The following is a 15,053-nucleotide window of genomic DNA, read 5'->3' as shown; positions in this document are numbered from 1 at the left end:
TATTTTTAGTGGATGTTCTTCGTCCTAATTGTTTTTGGAAAATAAAAGGTTAGATTTTCTTATTTTAGTCAATGTGGTTATTGGAAAACCGAGAGTAAACTATTTTTTTATCTTGTAACTCATTTTCACCTATAATACTTTAAAAATCTTGTTAAATCAATTAATGAACCCAAAAAATCAAATCAATGATCGAAATTAGTTGCAAATTAAAAATATTCCCAGGTTTAGATTTGTTTTATACACTTTTAATATAAAAAAAGAACATTTAAATGGGACTCCTTTCATTATAAAGAACTAATTAACATAAGGATTTTCTATTTTGATGACCGAAATTAATATTAGCATTATTTTTTATTTCTTTACTATTAAAATATAGTGATTCTCTCTCATATCTAAAAATATGGATTAAAAAAAACAAAATTAATTTTTTTTCTGAAACATTAAAAATTAGAGGACCAGTTCTTGTAATTGGGAAAGAATATCGTATTCTCTCATGATCTAGTGTGGACGGCATTGTTTAATAATCCGTACTGTTTGTGATGTATTATGTCTTGTTTTATTTGTATATTCTCAAGAATCCAGGGTGTTTTGTCAAATTGAAAAATTAAATTAGGGACCAGTTTAATAAAAAAGAGTTTAAATTTATAATATGGAAAGAAAAAATAAGAAACAAAGGGGCTTTTCCAAGTTCGCATGAAAAATTAGGATTTTACGTTGATGTACCTTTTTGGTATAAGATATTTTTTGTCAGTTTCTTGAAATCCCGGGTCATTTGATACCTTATTTATTTACTAAAAACTAATTTTTTTTAGAAAATAAATTATTTTTTGATATTTAGTAGTTTAGTAGAAAATAAATTAGAAAATATTTTCTAGTATTTAGTTATGTTATGAAAAATAAAGTGAAAAATAATTTATTAATATTTTATTTTTTTAAATTTATTAAAATAACGGAATAATTTATTAATAATTTATTTTTTTAAATTTATTAAAATAATGGTCTCTAACTATAAAAAAAAAATTATTAATTAATTAATTTTTTTAATAATAACCAAACACAAAAAAAAATTATAAATAATTTTATAAAAATAACTTTTCAAAAAACAAACAACCTAATTTTATTTGTCTTCGATTTTTAACAACTCTCTACTTTTCAAATGTTCAATAAAAACATTTACAATTTTATCACCATTACAATAAAAAAAAATGACACTTATATCACTTCAACAATATACTTGAGGTACAACCTAATTTTATTTGTCTTCGATTTTTAACAACTCTCTACTTTTCAAATGTTCAATAAAAACATTTACAATTTTATCACCACTACAATAAAAAAAAAATGACACTTATGTCACTTCAACAATACACTTGAGGTTTTAGCTTCGTGGTCTGCTGCAAGGCTTGTTTTGCAGCCGACCCGAGTTCAATCCTCTATGTATACCTGCCTGTCACTCTCGCGGTGTCTTACCTGTCTGCTGAGTTTGCAAGATATTTAGCTAAGTCATAAGATTAGTCGTGGTGCGAACAAATTAACGACCCGAGTTCAATCCTCTATGTATACCTACTTGTCACTCCCGCGGTGCCTTACCTGTTTGCTGGGTTTGTAAGATATTTATCTAAGTCATAGGATTAGTCGTGGTGCGAGCAAACTGACCCGGACATTCACGTTAATAAAAAAAAAAAAAACAATACACTTATGTCACTTCAACATTAAAACACTATTTATTTCTAGTACCTGTATAATAATAATAATGTAATCCTAGACGATGCATCGGGCTGTGATTTGGATTGGAAATGAAAATATAAAATATGCAAAATATGGATCTAAGGGTAGATTCGTACGTGAGACAAGACACATCTACTGTATCATGGATACATTACGAAAAAGACCCGAGAGTGGCCCATGCTTTTGCAACACATCTCTTTAAAAGATTGACCAATTCTTTGTAATCTTCGTATGAACTTACATATTTTAAGTAGATCATAACTTATTTCTTATGTTTTTGATAGATTTTTAGTGATTAATGCAATGTTTGGAGACATAATTTGTTTGTTGACACCCAAAACCATGTCACGACATGCAATTCTACAAATCGGACAAGAGTAGTTAGTCTGGAGAACAAAAATCTATTCAATGGCGGTGGGTCTTGTGAAAACAGAGCCTTCTATTTTTCTGGGGCTCAGGGGAAGTATTCAGTCTGTATTTTGGGAAGGGAAGCAAAGATATTTGTTGGCAACGGGAAAGGGAAGCAAAATTAAGGCCTTGTTTGGCTCGTTCTTTGAACAAGGACTTGAAAAGGGCCTTGATTTAGCTTCCCTGTACGATTGGCAGCAAATATATCTGGTCGTTTGCCAAAAAAACAGAATGAATACCTCTCCTGAGCCACAAGAAAACAGAATGCTCTGCTTTCACAAGGTCCACCACCATTGTATGGAGTCTGGAAACGTTTCTTCCAGGTAGGACCTGTTAGTGAAAAGGGCGTTTTGCCCTTTTATATATGGATTTTTTTCATATAGGATTCACTAAATAAGTGGCTAACGCTATCTTGCTAGTCATGTTAGATTTTTTTTTTGATATAAAACAGAATATTCAGACAATGATAACATGAATTAACATTGATTAATATATGATACAAGATATAATCTCTAGATAACCCTGTATAAAAAATTATAAAACTCAACATTCAATAATCTAAAGTTAAATAATAAAATTTAAAAAAAAAATCTATTTAAAAAAATCAAGAAAAAAATTTAAATCAATTCAGGTTAACTTGATAGTCCTACTATATTCGAAATAAGATCACGATAGAAAAATAAAATTTTTAAAAAATAAAAAAAATCAAAGTTAAATTAATAAAAAAGGATAAAAATATCAAATCTATTCAGGTTAACTCTACTAATCTGAACTTAGGATAACCTCGTATAAAAAAGAACTTAGGATAACCTCGTATAAAAAAAAATCACAGAGTTCAAAGGCCAATAATTTAACACCAAAGAATGAAAGTGAAAAACAAAATCAACATAAAAAATTCAAGAAAAAAACCTAAGCTAACCCGGGTTAACTCAGTCAACTCTCTACCTGGGATAAAAGATCATGATAACCCCCCATGATCAAGAAAACGGAACAAATTACAAAGCTTAAGGCCCAATAACACAATATCAATAATGAAATTTTAAAAAAATCAATTTATACAAAAGATCTAAAAAATACAGAGCTTAAACCAAGTTATGAGACTAGAATTAACTCATAAAGGACATATACAAAAAAAAATAACGAAGCAAAATTCTCAATCATAAAAAATGAAAAAGAATAAGCAAATAACAATCAAAACAACGATTACCAAATTTGATACAAAACTAAATGAAAGAAAAAAATTAGGGACTAAATCAGAAAAAATTAAGAAAATGATAAAAAAAAATTAACAATTAAAAGAATAAGGACTAAAATTGAATAAGATAAAATACTAAGGGACATAAATTGAAAAAAATCAATAAAATGATACAAAAAAATAATAATCAAAATAATAAATATCAAGCTAGATACATAAACTAAATGAAATAAAATATACAAGGATAAAAAAAATTCAAAAGGCATAAAACCAACACAAATAGAAATCAAAACAATATAGAACAAAATTAAGATAAATAAAAACTACAAGACACAATTAAATTTTAAAAAGGTTAGGCATGAATCCCAAAGTCAAAAAAAAAATAAGAAGGGGTAGGAGAAAAAAGCTCATCATCACCAAACCCTTGATAATTAAACTACATGTTTCACCTCATCGACTGTGTTGCCATGTAAAGTTTTGGTAGACATAAATGGTGGCGATTTTTGGTCATTGGACATCCTTACACATGTCTCCTGTAAGGAAATGGCGGCATACATTCTCATGTGCACCTTTTTTTTATATAATATTTATTATTTGTTAAAAAATTATTTTGCCTCTTATTTAGATAAAGAATAAAAAAAAAAACTATGATAAAAATATGAAAATGCCTAAGATAACATGTTTAGTATTTTTTTTAAAGGTATTTTAGTCTTTTAATTATTTTTAAAAATAGTGAAAAGACCATGGAGCACTTTACAACCATGCATTTTTTTATTACAAGGGTAGAGAAATAACTTCAACGTGTAATAAATATATGAAGTGGTTGATTTACCATCATTCCAATTGAAAATACCAATAAAATCTCATGAGAAGGACTATTTCACCCCTAAATTTGTTATTTCTTGGCTAGTAACACAAAGGAAAGAAACATTATTGCACCATAGCAATCCACAATGTAACGAGTCTTGCTCCATAATCTTTTATTGAGGCTCTCTATATTTTGTTGATGATATTCTTACATAATTTTTAGAATTTGTATTTTTATATACCCTGCTGTACTAAAAAATGAGGAAACTTTATGAAATTTTATTATTCACGTGAATAATAAAAATCTTTTTTTATATTTTCTTACCTTTTTTTTCCCTATTACACTTTTTATAGCCAATTTAAATTAAATTAAGGTAGTAATTACGGTAAAGTATGAAAGGAAATGTTACAGGACTGAAAAGTAAAACATGAAGAAAATATTTATAACCGAAAATTCATAATAATTTGTAATTTGGTATAAAATCTCATTTTTTTTATTTTTATAGTTTATATATATTAGAAAGACGAGAGAGAAATTTGTTAGAAAAAAAATAGAAGAGAGAGAGTTGTTGAATGACATGATTACAATAACCAAAAAGTTTTATTTCATGACAAAAGTTTGATGGTGATTTTTTTTTTTCAAAACACGACAGGGCAGGCAAATCAGGCTTGGTTTGGATTTTTAAGATTCGATTAATTTTTATTTTTTGAGTTATTTTGGGGTTGCTAGGTGGTTTAAGATAGTTTTATATTGTTTCTAGTGTGAAAATAGGTAAAAAAAAAATGAATTCTCGATCCAGAAAACCATAACTATGATATTTTGGCCACAACACTGGCAACGAATTTTGGGCATGCTAGTAGGAGCAAGGTTAGTTAAATCATTTTCAGGTATATAAACTGCTTAAATAGAAGTTATGACCCCTTATCTGATAGAAGTAATTCTTTATTGCAAAAAACTCATTTCAGTACTAAAGGTGGGTTGATAACCCACAGTAAAGGGCATTCTAACCAATAAAACGGATATTTCGGATCTTGCTTGATGATAAATAAAAATATGTATTGTTCATTAACTCAGTATGTGCATAATATTTTAGCACTATATAGATGATATAAAACTAGAAAAGAACATTATGGTTAGGGCACATGTCCTATCAACCCTCGTACGTGCAATGCTAGGAATATAGACATACGTAAACACTCTAATAGTAAAAGCATCTCACTATTTTTCCTTTTATGTGTTGAAAAGCCATGAAAAGTTTCTCTAGATCACCACATTTTTTACTATCAAAAAATAAATAAATAGAAATAGAAATACTTTCGGAATATTTTGTCAGTAAATTACAATGAATTTTAATGACAAAAATATTTTCTTAGTATATAACGAGGGAATTATGGTGGGAAAAAAAATTAAAATAAAACCAAAAATTATGATGATGTGTCATTTATACCAACAAAATTATCAATTGAATTAATTTCACAAGTAAAATCATTGATAAATTATTCACTTCCCCCTTACACTGTTCATCATGTCAATTGCAAAGAGAATCTTCGACAAAACATTTCATTGGTATTTTCTAAAAAGCTTTATAACTGTTTATTTTTCAATTATACTATTAATTATTATTCTTCACATACAAAATTACCGACAAATTAAAAAGTTATCTGTAATATTTGATGATTTTTAAAAATTTTCTAGTAAATTAAGATTTTAAATTAAATATTACAGACGAAATTACCAATAAAATGGTTATAAATATTAATATTTAATTATCCGTTAATAAAACTTTTGGTAAAATACCCTAATAAATAGAATCCTTCGTTTCACAATAGACGAGTCTCTTCTTCTTCTTATTTTTCTTCCCCTTATTAAAAATTATCAACGTCAATTTCTTTCTTTCACTTCTATTCTCTTCTTTCCTCAACTCCTCCTCTCTTTTTTCACTATCAGATATGTCTTCTTTTTCTTTTTCTTTCTCTTCTCAATTTTTTTAATTAACATACCTTATGAATTTATTTATTTTTATTTTCAACTTCATTTACAACTACATTAAGATGAGATTTTTTTTTCATTATATTTTTTTTTTATTTTTAAAATTTTATGTTCTTAATAATTGTATGAATGTTATTGTAGGATTATTTTTTTTCCATATGAGATAAATGTTGTTGTTTTATTTTTTGTGTTATTTACTTGTTACAAATTTATTTGAATTGATTTTCTTCTTCTTTTTGTTCCAAGCAATTCAATTTTAAGTGCCGTGAAGTATTGATTTATATTAATATAATTATTTTCTAGTTTTGTTAGATATATTTTTTTAAAAATATATTTTTAGATAATCATTGACAGAATTGCACACAGTATTTTTTGGTCACTTACAATCTTTTCAAGGAAAATATCAACATAATAAAATAATTTTTTTTTTATATTTTTTTATTAGTAAATTTATCAATAATAATATTTTATTATTATCAATAGATAAAAAATTACCCACATACAAAAGATTTTCTTCTAATTCTATAAGTAAATTAATTGCTAATAAAATAAAAATACAAATACCAAATTTTCATCATTAAATATAAAAATTCTGGTAGTGTCTCTAGCTTAAAAGACAATGGCACGGGGCATCACTCGGTTCCTTCGTGTTATTGAACGAATGTGGTTTCTCCATGCTTGTCAACAGCGAGAGTAGATCTAACTATTATGGATCACTCACCGCTTGGCCACATACACTGAATCAGACAGTCTCCTAAGGTTTGCATTTCCACATTTTTAATGAACTTAAGACCACTACGTATTCTATGGGGCCATGTCTTCAATATAATTGGCACGTTGTCTTTGTAAGAATATTAATGGATAAGACATAACTAACCATGCACGAAACTTCACATGTTTATAATACTAAAAAATTAATAAAAAAAGTTTTATTATTTATAAAATTATTATTATTATATTCTATTTAATAACTAAAGAATTCTTGGGGCATCGAAATAGCAAAAATATCACTAAATAAAAAGATGAAAATATTTCTCGTTACCCTGAGGGAAGCACCTGAATCCTTTGCAGCAATCATAGATAATGTTTTTTTTTTTTTTAATTTATATGGGGTGTTCGGCCAGCTTGCGTGCACCACGACTAATTTTTACAGCCCACTGAATACCTTACAAATCCAATAGACATGTAAGACATCGTGAAAGTGACATACATATACGTCAGGGTTCGAATCCAAAGATTCGAATCCAAGAACAGTGAAAGAAGACAAGCCCTTTCATTGCTAGAAGAAGCCCTTCCACGCTGCTAGAACAATCACTGGAGGGAAGCACCTGAATCCTTTGCAGCAATTATAGATAATGTTTTTTTTATTATTATTTATATAGGGTGTTCGGGCCAGCTTGCACGCACCACGACTAATTTTCACGGTCCACTGAATATTTTGCAAATCCAATAAACATATAAAACATCATAAAATGACAAGCATATATGTTAGGATTCAAATTTAGATACAGTGAAAGGAGATAAATTCCTTCCACTGCTATACCAAACGCTAGAATGCATAGATAATGTATTTTTGGTGCACTCGTCGAAGCCTGTTGGCCAGGAGCATCAAGTGCTTGAATTTGCTAGGATTGGACACAAAATTGTCCTTGATAGGAACATGCTCCTGTTCTGTCCTTTGTTAAAACAAAGAATACTTGAAGAGAGAAGGCGAGGGCGAGAAATGAAAAGGGAATGGGAGAAGATTGGAAAAAGAAAGTCCCTTTTCTTTTTCTTTTTTTCTCTTTCAGAAATGATATAAATCTCTCACTCTTTTTGTTATTTTTATTAACAATGGTTTTCTTTCTCTCTGTTTTTTTTTGAATAAATTTTGAACCCTTTCAATCTCATAACTACAAAAAGTTTTTAAGATTTTTTTTTATGTGTCTTGTGGGCACAATAATAGCTAAAATTTAGGATTTTCATTTAAAAAAATATTATATAAGAGGGGGAAAATCTTTCATAAACAATTGGTTATATTTTTTTTTATTAATATGAATATTTAAATTTTGGAAAATCTTTCATAAACAATTGGTTATATATTTTTGTTTTATTAATATGAATATTTAAATTTGTTTGCTTTTATTTCTTCAACTAATTTTATATATTTTAAAATTAATAATATTTTTTATTAAAATTAAAAAATATCTGTTTATTAACATAAATATCTATATTAGTTTACGTATATTCTAATTAATTTTATAAATATAAAATTAATAACCACATAAATTTTTAACTATTTTAAAATTTATAAAACTCGAATCGATAAAAATAAATTCATATTTGATTTTTTTTATTAATATAAGTATTTAAATTAATTTATATATATATTAACTAACCTTATAAATTTTAAAATTAATTATATATAAATCTTAAATGATTTTAAAATTTATAAAATTTAATTTAATAATTTAAAAAATAAATAAATAAGAGTTAACCACAACACCAATTTCAAAGTTTACTTGACTCGGTAACGGCGCTTTAAAAAATGGAATTACAAAATGGACCATCTTTTATCTATAAACAAGAGAGGAGAATTCAAAAACCTTATAAAAAAGGGGTCTCCCACCACTCCTAGATCCTCACACGCCACCCTCCATCCTTATCCCTGTCATCCACTGCAACAAGTGGCTGTCACTCTAGCAACCTCCTGGGTGGGTGTTTGTTATTATTAACACCTCCATTAATGGCTGCTATAAGGAGCTTATTGAAGAAAAGTTCATCATCAATCCCAGCATGTAATGAGCTGATGATGTTTAGAAGATTGTTCTTTGCAGAAGCTGCTACTGTTGCCTCTTCTTCTTTTGCTCAAAGACTCAGAGATTTGCCAAAAGATCTTCCTGGGACGAAAATCAAGACACGAGTTTCCCAAGTATGTCCAGCCCCGTTCTTCTCTTTGGATCGTTAATTTAAACCAAGAATACCTTTCATTACTTAATTCTTGTTGCACCAATCCATGATAATTTTCTACTTTGCAACCTACCATTTTGTTTAGCTACAGTGGTATTCCTTTCCTGCTGTTTTATTTTTTATTTCAATGTTTTTCTCCTCAATCCTCTGTCTCTGTGTCTCTGTGTGTGTGTGTGTGATTTTATTTGATATAAAATTGAGTCCATTAAGAATTCTCATATTTAAACAAAAAGAAAGAAATGGAAAATAGTATCGTCTTTCTGCGTCCACTGGATTGGCAGCCGTGCTGTTCCTTTTTTCTTCCTTGCGGCAGTTATGTCGCGCCACGTGCTGTCTGTACCTTTGCTTATTCAGCCTCTGAAACGACGGATCGTCTACATGTTTGACGAAGACTGGTCGTCGAGATAGGTTTCAGACAATTCTCCTTCTCCCAAAGTTGTTCGTTCATAAGGAAAGGAGTGTGGATTTTCAGCATCAAATATTTTGTGATCTTGGATCAAGTTTTTGTCTCCAAATTAATGCTCTTTTTTTTTTCTAATTCAAAATATTCAGCTCATTGGGAAAACTCCACTTGTGTATCTTAACAAAGTGACCGAAGGATGTAGAGCTTATATAGCTGTCAAGCAAGAGATGTTTCAGCCCACTTCTAGCATCAAAGACAGGTATCTCAGAATTCAAACTATTTCAGATGTTATCATTGACCTTAGAGATCAAATAAGAACCATAATGTTTATGTTACAGACCGGCATTGGCAATGGTTGAAGATGCTGAAAAAAAGAACTTGATTGCTCCTGGGAAGGTTAGCTTATAGTCACGCTCTGGAGTTTTTTGATATTATTGGTTCAATCAGATGTTTTGATCTTTTGAATTTCTCCAACTTTTTTATTAATGTTGTATCAGACGACTTTGATAGAGCCGACATCTGGTAATATGGGGATAAGTATGGCATTTATGGCAGCCATGAAAGGATACAAGATGATACTAACCATGCCTTCTTACACTAGCTTGGAGAGAAGGGTGACTATGAGAGCATTTGGAGCTGAGCTAATTTTGACTGACCCCACTAAGGGAATGGGAGGAACAGTTAAGAAGGCATATGAACTTTTGGAATCCACACCAAATGCTTTCATGCTTCAACAGTTCTCAAATCCTGCCAATACTCAGGTGCATAATTTCACAATAGCAGCGACATTGCATAGCTTGAATGGTTTGTCGAGAGCAGTTTGCTTGAGTTATTATTAATTAATGATCGGGGGATTTAAACTCTCTTCCTTTGTAATTATTGGTTTGAATTCTGAATTTAAATGGAAAAAATCAGGTCCATTTTGAAACTACTGGCCCTGAAATATGGGAGGATACACTAGGAAAAGTTGACATCTTTGTCATGGGAATAGGCAGTGGAGGGACTGTCTCTGGTGTCGGGCAGTATCTCAAGTCCCAAAATCCTAATGTTAAGGTATGTAATTTTAAATTCTTATTGGTGATTTCACTGCATCACTAACATATGCCGTCATAAATTTTATTTTATTCCTCCCATAATGTTCTGTTTTTTCTTCTGTAATGGTAGATTTATGGAGTTGAGCCTGCTGAGAGTAATATACTGAATGGTGGCAAACCAGGTATGAATCTCGCTTCACTCTAGGTCTTTGTCTTTTTTCTTTTCTTCCCTTCTTAATAGGGAAAATGAATTATGAAGTGTTAAACACTAAAACTAGAATTTTCTAAAAAGAAAAGGCCAGAATATTTACTGATAAAAAATGTAATGTTGGTTTCCATATCTCTGAGCTGAAGCTGTAACCATTAGTGGTGGTGGTGTGAAGGAATTTAACATGATGGATGCTATGACTTTGATCTTTGTAATTTCTTGGTATAATCAGAGAAGTTGAGTCTCTAGCATCTTTTCAATTGTAATAGGTCCTCATCACATTACTGGCAATGGGGTTGGATTCAAACCAGACATATTGGACATGGATGTAATGGAAAAGGTCTTGGAGGTAAGTACTGCTGATTTGGAGAACACGGAAGAGGTCAAAAGACAAAAAGATAACAGCATTTTCAATGTCAGATTCTAATATGGAAAACTAACAGTGAAACACTTCAATGGCAGGTTAGTAGCGAAGATGCTGTGAGTATGGCTAGAAGTTTGGCATTGGAGGAAGGTCTTATGGTAATAAATCTTAAAGATTTTAAGTCTGTTAGTGTTGACACTTCAGCTGGTTTTCTGTCTTTGACAGCCTCTTTAGATTTTATACACATGCTAATGCACAGCGCAATGTTTAAATTTTTGGGATATGAATTCTTTGAACTTCGGCTGCAATTCTTGAGTTCTTGAATTTCTAGTTTTTAAGACTTCCATTTGCTTTCGTGATATGAGCAACAGAAGACTGCTATTTGTTGTTTAAATTTTAGTTCGATATTTTTGGTTTCCATAGGTGGGAATTTCATCCGGAGCCAACACAGTAGCTGCACTTAGACTTGCTAGAATGCCTGAGAATAAAGGCAAACTTATTGTGGTAAGAACAACTTATATTCCAATCCTCGAAAACACAGAATTTAACCGTTGTGCTGGTAATTTACACTGTTAGCGGGATGGGGGTATGCCATTAGTAATGACTTCTCTACTCGAGTCAGTAACCAATATATTTGGTTGTCGAAAGGGCTTTAGGTTTCATCAATTTAAGCAAATTTCCTCATCCTTGAATCGAGAATTCTTTTTTATGCAAGTAAATCAATTGAAGTATGAATTCTATATAAGAGTTGTTACTGGTTGACTTTCAGACTGTTCATGCAAGTTTTGGGGAGCGATACTTGTCATCTGTCCTGTTTCAAGAGTTGAGGAAAGAAGCTGAAAACATGCAGCCAGTTCCTGTGGACTGATTCTGTCAGATATCTCGCTCAATGAATGTCAACGGGCTCTTGTGCAATCATGTGTCTCAATGTAGCTAGTTGTTGAACCACGTGCAGCAAAATATGTTCACCCTGTATATACACGGGGTTTAATCTCCAGAACATTTGTGGTGATGAAGTTTACTTGTATTTTATTTTTTCGGATATAAAAAATAATTTATAAAAATTAAAAAAAATTATTTTGATATATTTTTAATTATAAAAATATTTTAAACAGTTATTATTATCACAATTTCAAGCTCATGAATCTGGGCATCAGTCCAATGTCATGTCAGTTGAATAGCATCTTCTGTATTATGAGAATTCTCGAGATACTCAAATTTTTGTTGTGCAGTGGAAATTTAATCATTTTCCTTTCATCTCAGCTTGAACTGGAGGTTTTGCAGTGTTAACATTATCAATATAAAATGTATATTTTCAGCCATTCATAACCAAACCTTGTGGGGATCTTTTGAGAGTTGAATATGCTGATATAATTCCTAGCCAATTCTTGGATACCACCTGAACATAGAATCCCACCGTGACACCTGCATAAAACTCTAGTATAGAAAACGCACTCAGGCAATTGCTTTTTGTTGCCTCCACCTCTGGTTCCATGTTCGTGCCAAAACTTCATGCAACCCAAAAATCATTCTGCTGGTCTTACCAGCATCAGTTGAATTTGTATGTGTAAATCAATTAATTTTATCCCGAAAGCCTTAATTTTCTTTTATGATTCTCTAAGACTTCAGTATTTTCAAGGCTAGGCCGAAGACTGTAAGGAATAAACTAGATAGGAAATTAGAAAAATATTGTTTTATAATTTATATATATTTTTAACACAGGTTAGCAACACCGACCTTAGCTCAGTTGGTAGAGCGGAGGACTGTAGTTGTAGCAATCTGTCATCCTTAGGTCGCTGGTTCGAATCCGGCAGGTCGGAATTTTTAAGACATCTGATGTTTCCTGCGTTTAAATGACTTCCCCTCCGTAAAACGCTTTCTAACGCCTTTTGCACGCTCGCAGTTTTACTCCTCTACTTTTTCTCTCTCAGGAGAGAAGCCCCGAGTCACAGGAATTATGAAGTTTTTACAAGGAAAACAAAAAATAAATAAATAAAATAAAATCTTTATTAAATTTTCAAATATCAAAGCCCCTGGAAAATAGAAAGCAAATCTTTATATTTAATTATAAAGTTAATATTAGCATGCAACCAACTTTATTGAGATGACTAGCTCATTGACTCACGTTATAAGCCACAGGTCGAAATAAATTTTTTTAAATGCAAAAACAAAGAGTTAGTAATATGTTAACATATTTCTTGGAAAAAAAAAAAACATTAATTTAAAATTAATTGTATATTAAAACGGAAACAAATTATATCTACTTGGTCCATACAAAACTTGTCATCGATAGTTACAGAGCGCCAGAGAAACAAGAAATGGCCGCGTAACAGCCGTTTGATGTTCAGCAAATGGATCCCCAACTTTCTCAGCCATTTAGCTTAAAATTACTATTCTAGGTTTTGCCCTTTCGTTGGAACAGCTCATCAGACTTCTTCTATTTATCAAGGCTTTTCACTGTAGGTATTGTATTATTGTTGCTTGTCTGCATAATATAATTAATTCACAATTTATCTTTAAAAAGATAGCTCAGCTCGTCATTCTTAAATTTATTTTTTAATAAATTATCATTAAAAATTTATATAATTATTAACTTCAAATATTATAAAAATAATAAAAATATATGTAATTAAAAAAAAATCAATCCTTTTATATAAAATTTAAAAATTATTTAATAAAATGGTTACGGTTATTTATGAAACAACTTTTTATGTTAAAATAAATATAAATAATATTTTATTTATTTTTTAAAAATTATTTTTAATATTAGCACATTAGAATAATTTAAAAATATTAAAAAAATATTATTTTCAAATAAAAAATTTTAAAAATTATTTTTAAAATATAAAAACAAATACAAGCTTAATTGGCTAAAGGAAAAAAAAACATAACTGAATCAGAGGCTCATCAGTACGATTTTGTTGGTAGACGATCATTACAATAACAGATATACATCGAGTGAAGGACCAAGATCTTCTAGTTAGGTCTTTGCTAGGCAGGCCGACAGTGGCTGCTGCAGCTCTATCTGGTCCTTACCCCCCTACACTACAGAACGTCTCCGGTATCATACGAGGAAGTTATCCTACGTTGGTCATCAGGGGAGTCTTTGAAAATCGATCCTCTGACTGGTGTCCGGACTGTACAATCGACCCAAACATTCGGGATGCTTGAAAACTTTTGTTTTTGTGACTTGTAAGAAATACTCCAGTTCAATAATGGCCATGTAAGAAATATTGCTACAGAAGTGAACAGTTAAATATAAATGACAAGGAGTATTTATAATAAAAACAACAATACCAACAACAACTATTCTAAAAGGTCATTCAATTGATTAAGTTTTAAATGTACTTTTTAATAATTATAAATTTAAATTTTATTAAAATAATTAAAATTTTACATAATCATTAATTTTAAAATTTTTATTGAAATATTCACATTAATTAAAAAAATAATAAGAAACCATTTATTGATATATTTGTGGTGTGATCCACCGCATCACTCATACACTTTTGTACTTTCTATCTTTGTTATTATTGGTTTTTATCACTCTAAAATATATTTGGTATTGTAATAACTTTTATGGTTGGAGTTTATAAAAATTGTATTATAAAAAATATTTTTAATTGAGGTTAGTTTAATATTTATATATATCTAAGCTCTGTTTGTTTGTAGGAAAGTTGTTTTCTTTTGGAAAGTGAATTTCAGGAAAAGTGAATTCCTGAAAAGTAAATTATTTTTTGATATTTGGTAGTGTTATGGAAAATAAACTGGAAAACACTTTCTAGTGTTTGGTTATGTTATAGAAAATAAACTGGAAAATAATTTATTAATATTTTATTTTTCTCAAGTTTATTAAAATAACGAGAAACAAATCTTACAAATTAAAAGGTTGAATAAAAATAATTTCATAAATTATCTCAAATAAAATAAATAATAATCAAAATAATAAAGATCAAATCTAAAAAAA

General features: G+C 29.6%; 1 protein-coding gene and 1 non-coding gene across 2 annotated transcripts; both read left to right on the top strand.

Moving 5' to 3' along the window:
• Positions 1-8,633: 8,633 nt before the first annotated feature.
• LOC105124856 (bifunctional L-3-cyanoalanine synthase/cysteine synthase 1, mitochondrial-like) lies at positions 8,634-12,171 on the top strand. The gene is made up of 10 exons (XM_011025009.1): positions 8,634-9,039; positions 9,630-9,739; positions 9,819-9,876; positions 9,978-10,241; positions 10,396-10,533; positions 10,645-10,696; positions 10,992-11,071; positions 11,185-11,244; positions 11,510-11,590; positions 11,856-12,171. Exons 1-10 carry the CDS (start codon positions 8,854-8,856, stop codon positions 11,952-11,954), a joined length of 1,128 nt encoding a protein of 375 aa, XP_011023311.1. The 5' UTR covers positions 8,634-8,853; the 3' UTR covers positions 11,955-12,171.
• Positions 12,172-12,818: 647 nt separating this feature from the next.
• TRNAY-GUA (transfer RNA tyrosine (anticodon GUA)) lies at positions 12,819-12,906 on the top strand. The gene is given in 2 exon segments: positions 12,819-12,855; positions 12,871-12,906. It is a non-coding gene; the product is annotated as a tRNA-Tyr (tRNA).
• The last annotated feature ends 2,147 nt before the right edge of the window (positions 12,907-15,053 follow it).

Source organism: Populus euphratica, unplaced genomic scaffold (assembly GCF_000495115.2).
Source record: "Populus euphratica unplaced genomic scaffold, PopEup_1.0 scaffold32.1, whole genome shotgun sequence".
NCBI classification, from domain to species: domain Eukaryota; kingdom Viridiplantae; phylum Streptophyta; class Magnoliopsida; order Malpighiales; family Salicaceae; genus Populus; species Populus euphratica.
The sequence above is the reverse complement of the archived record's forward strand: the minus strand, read 5'-3'. Positions and strand labels throughout refer to the sequence as shown.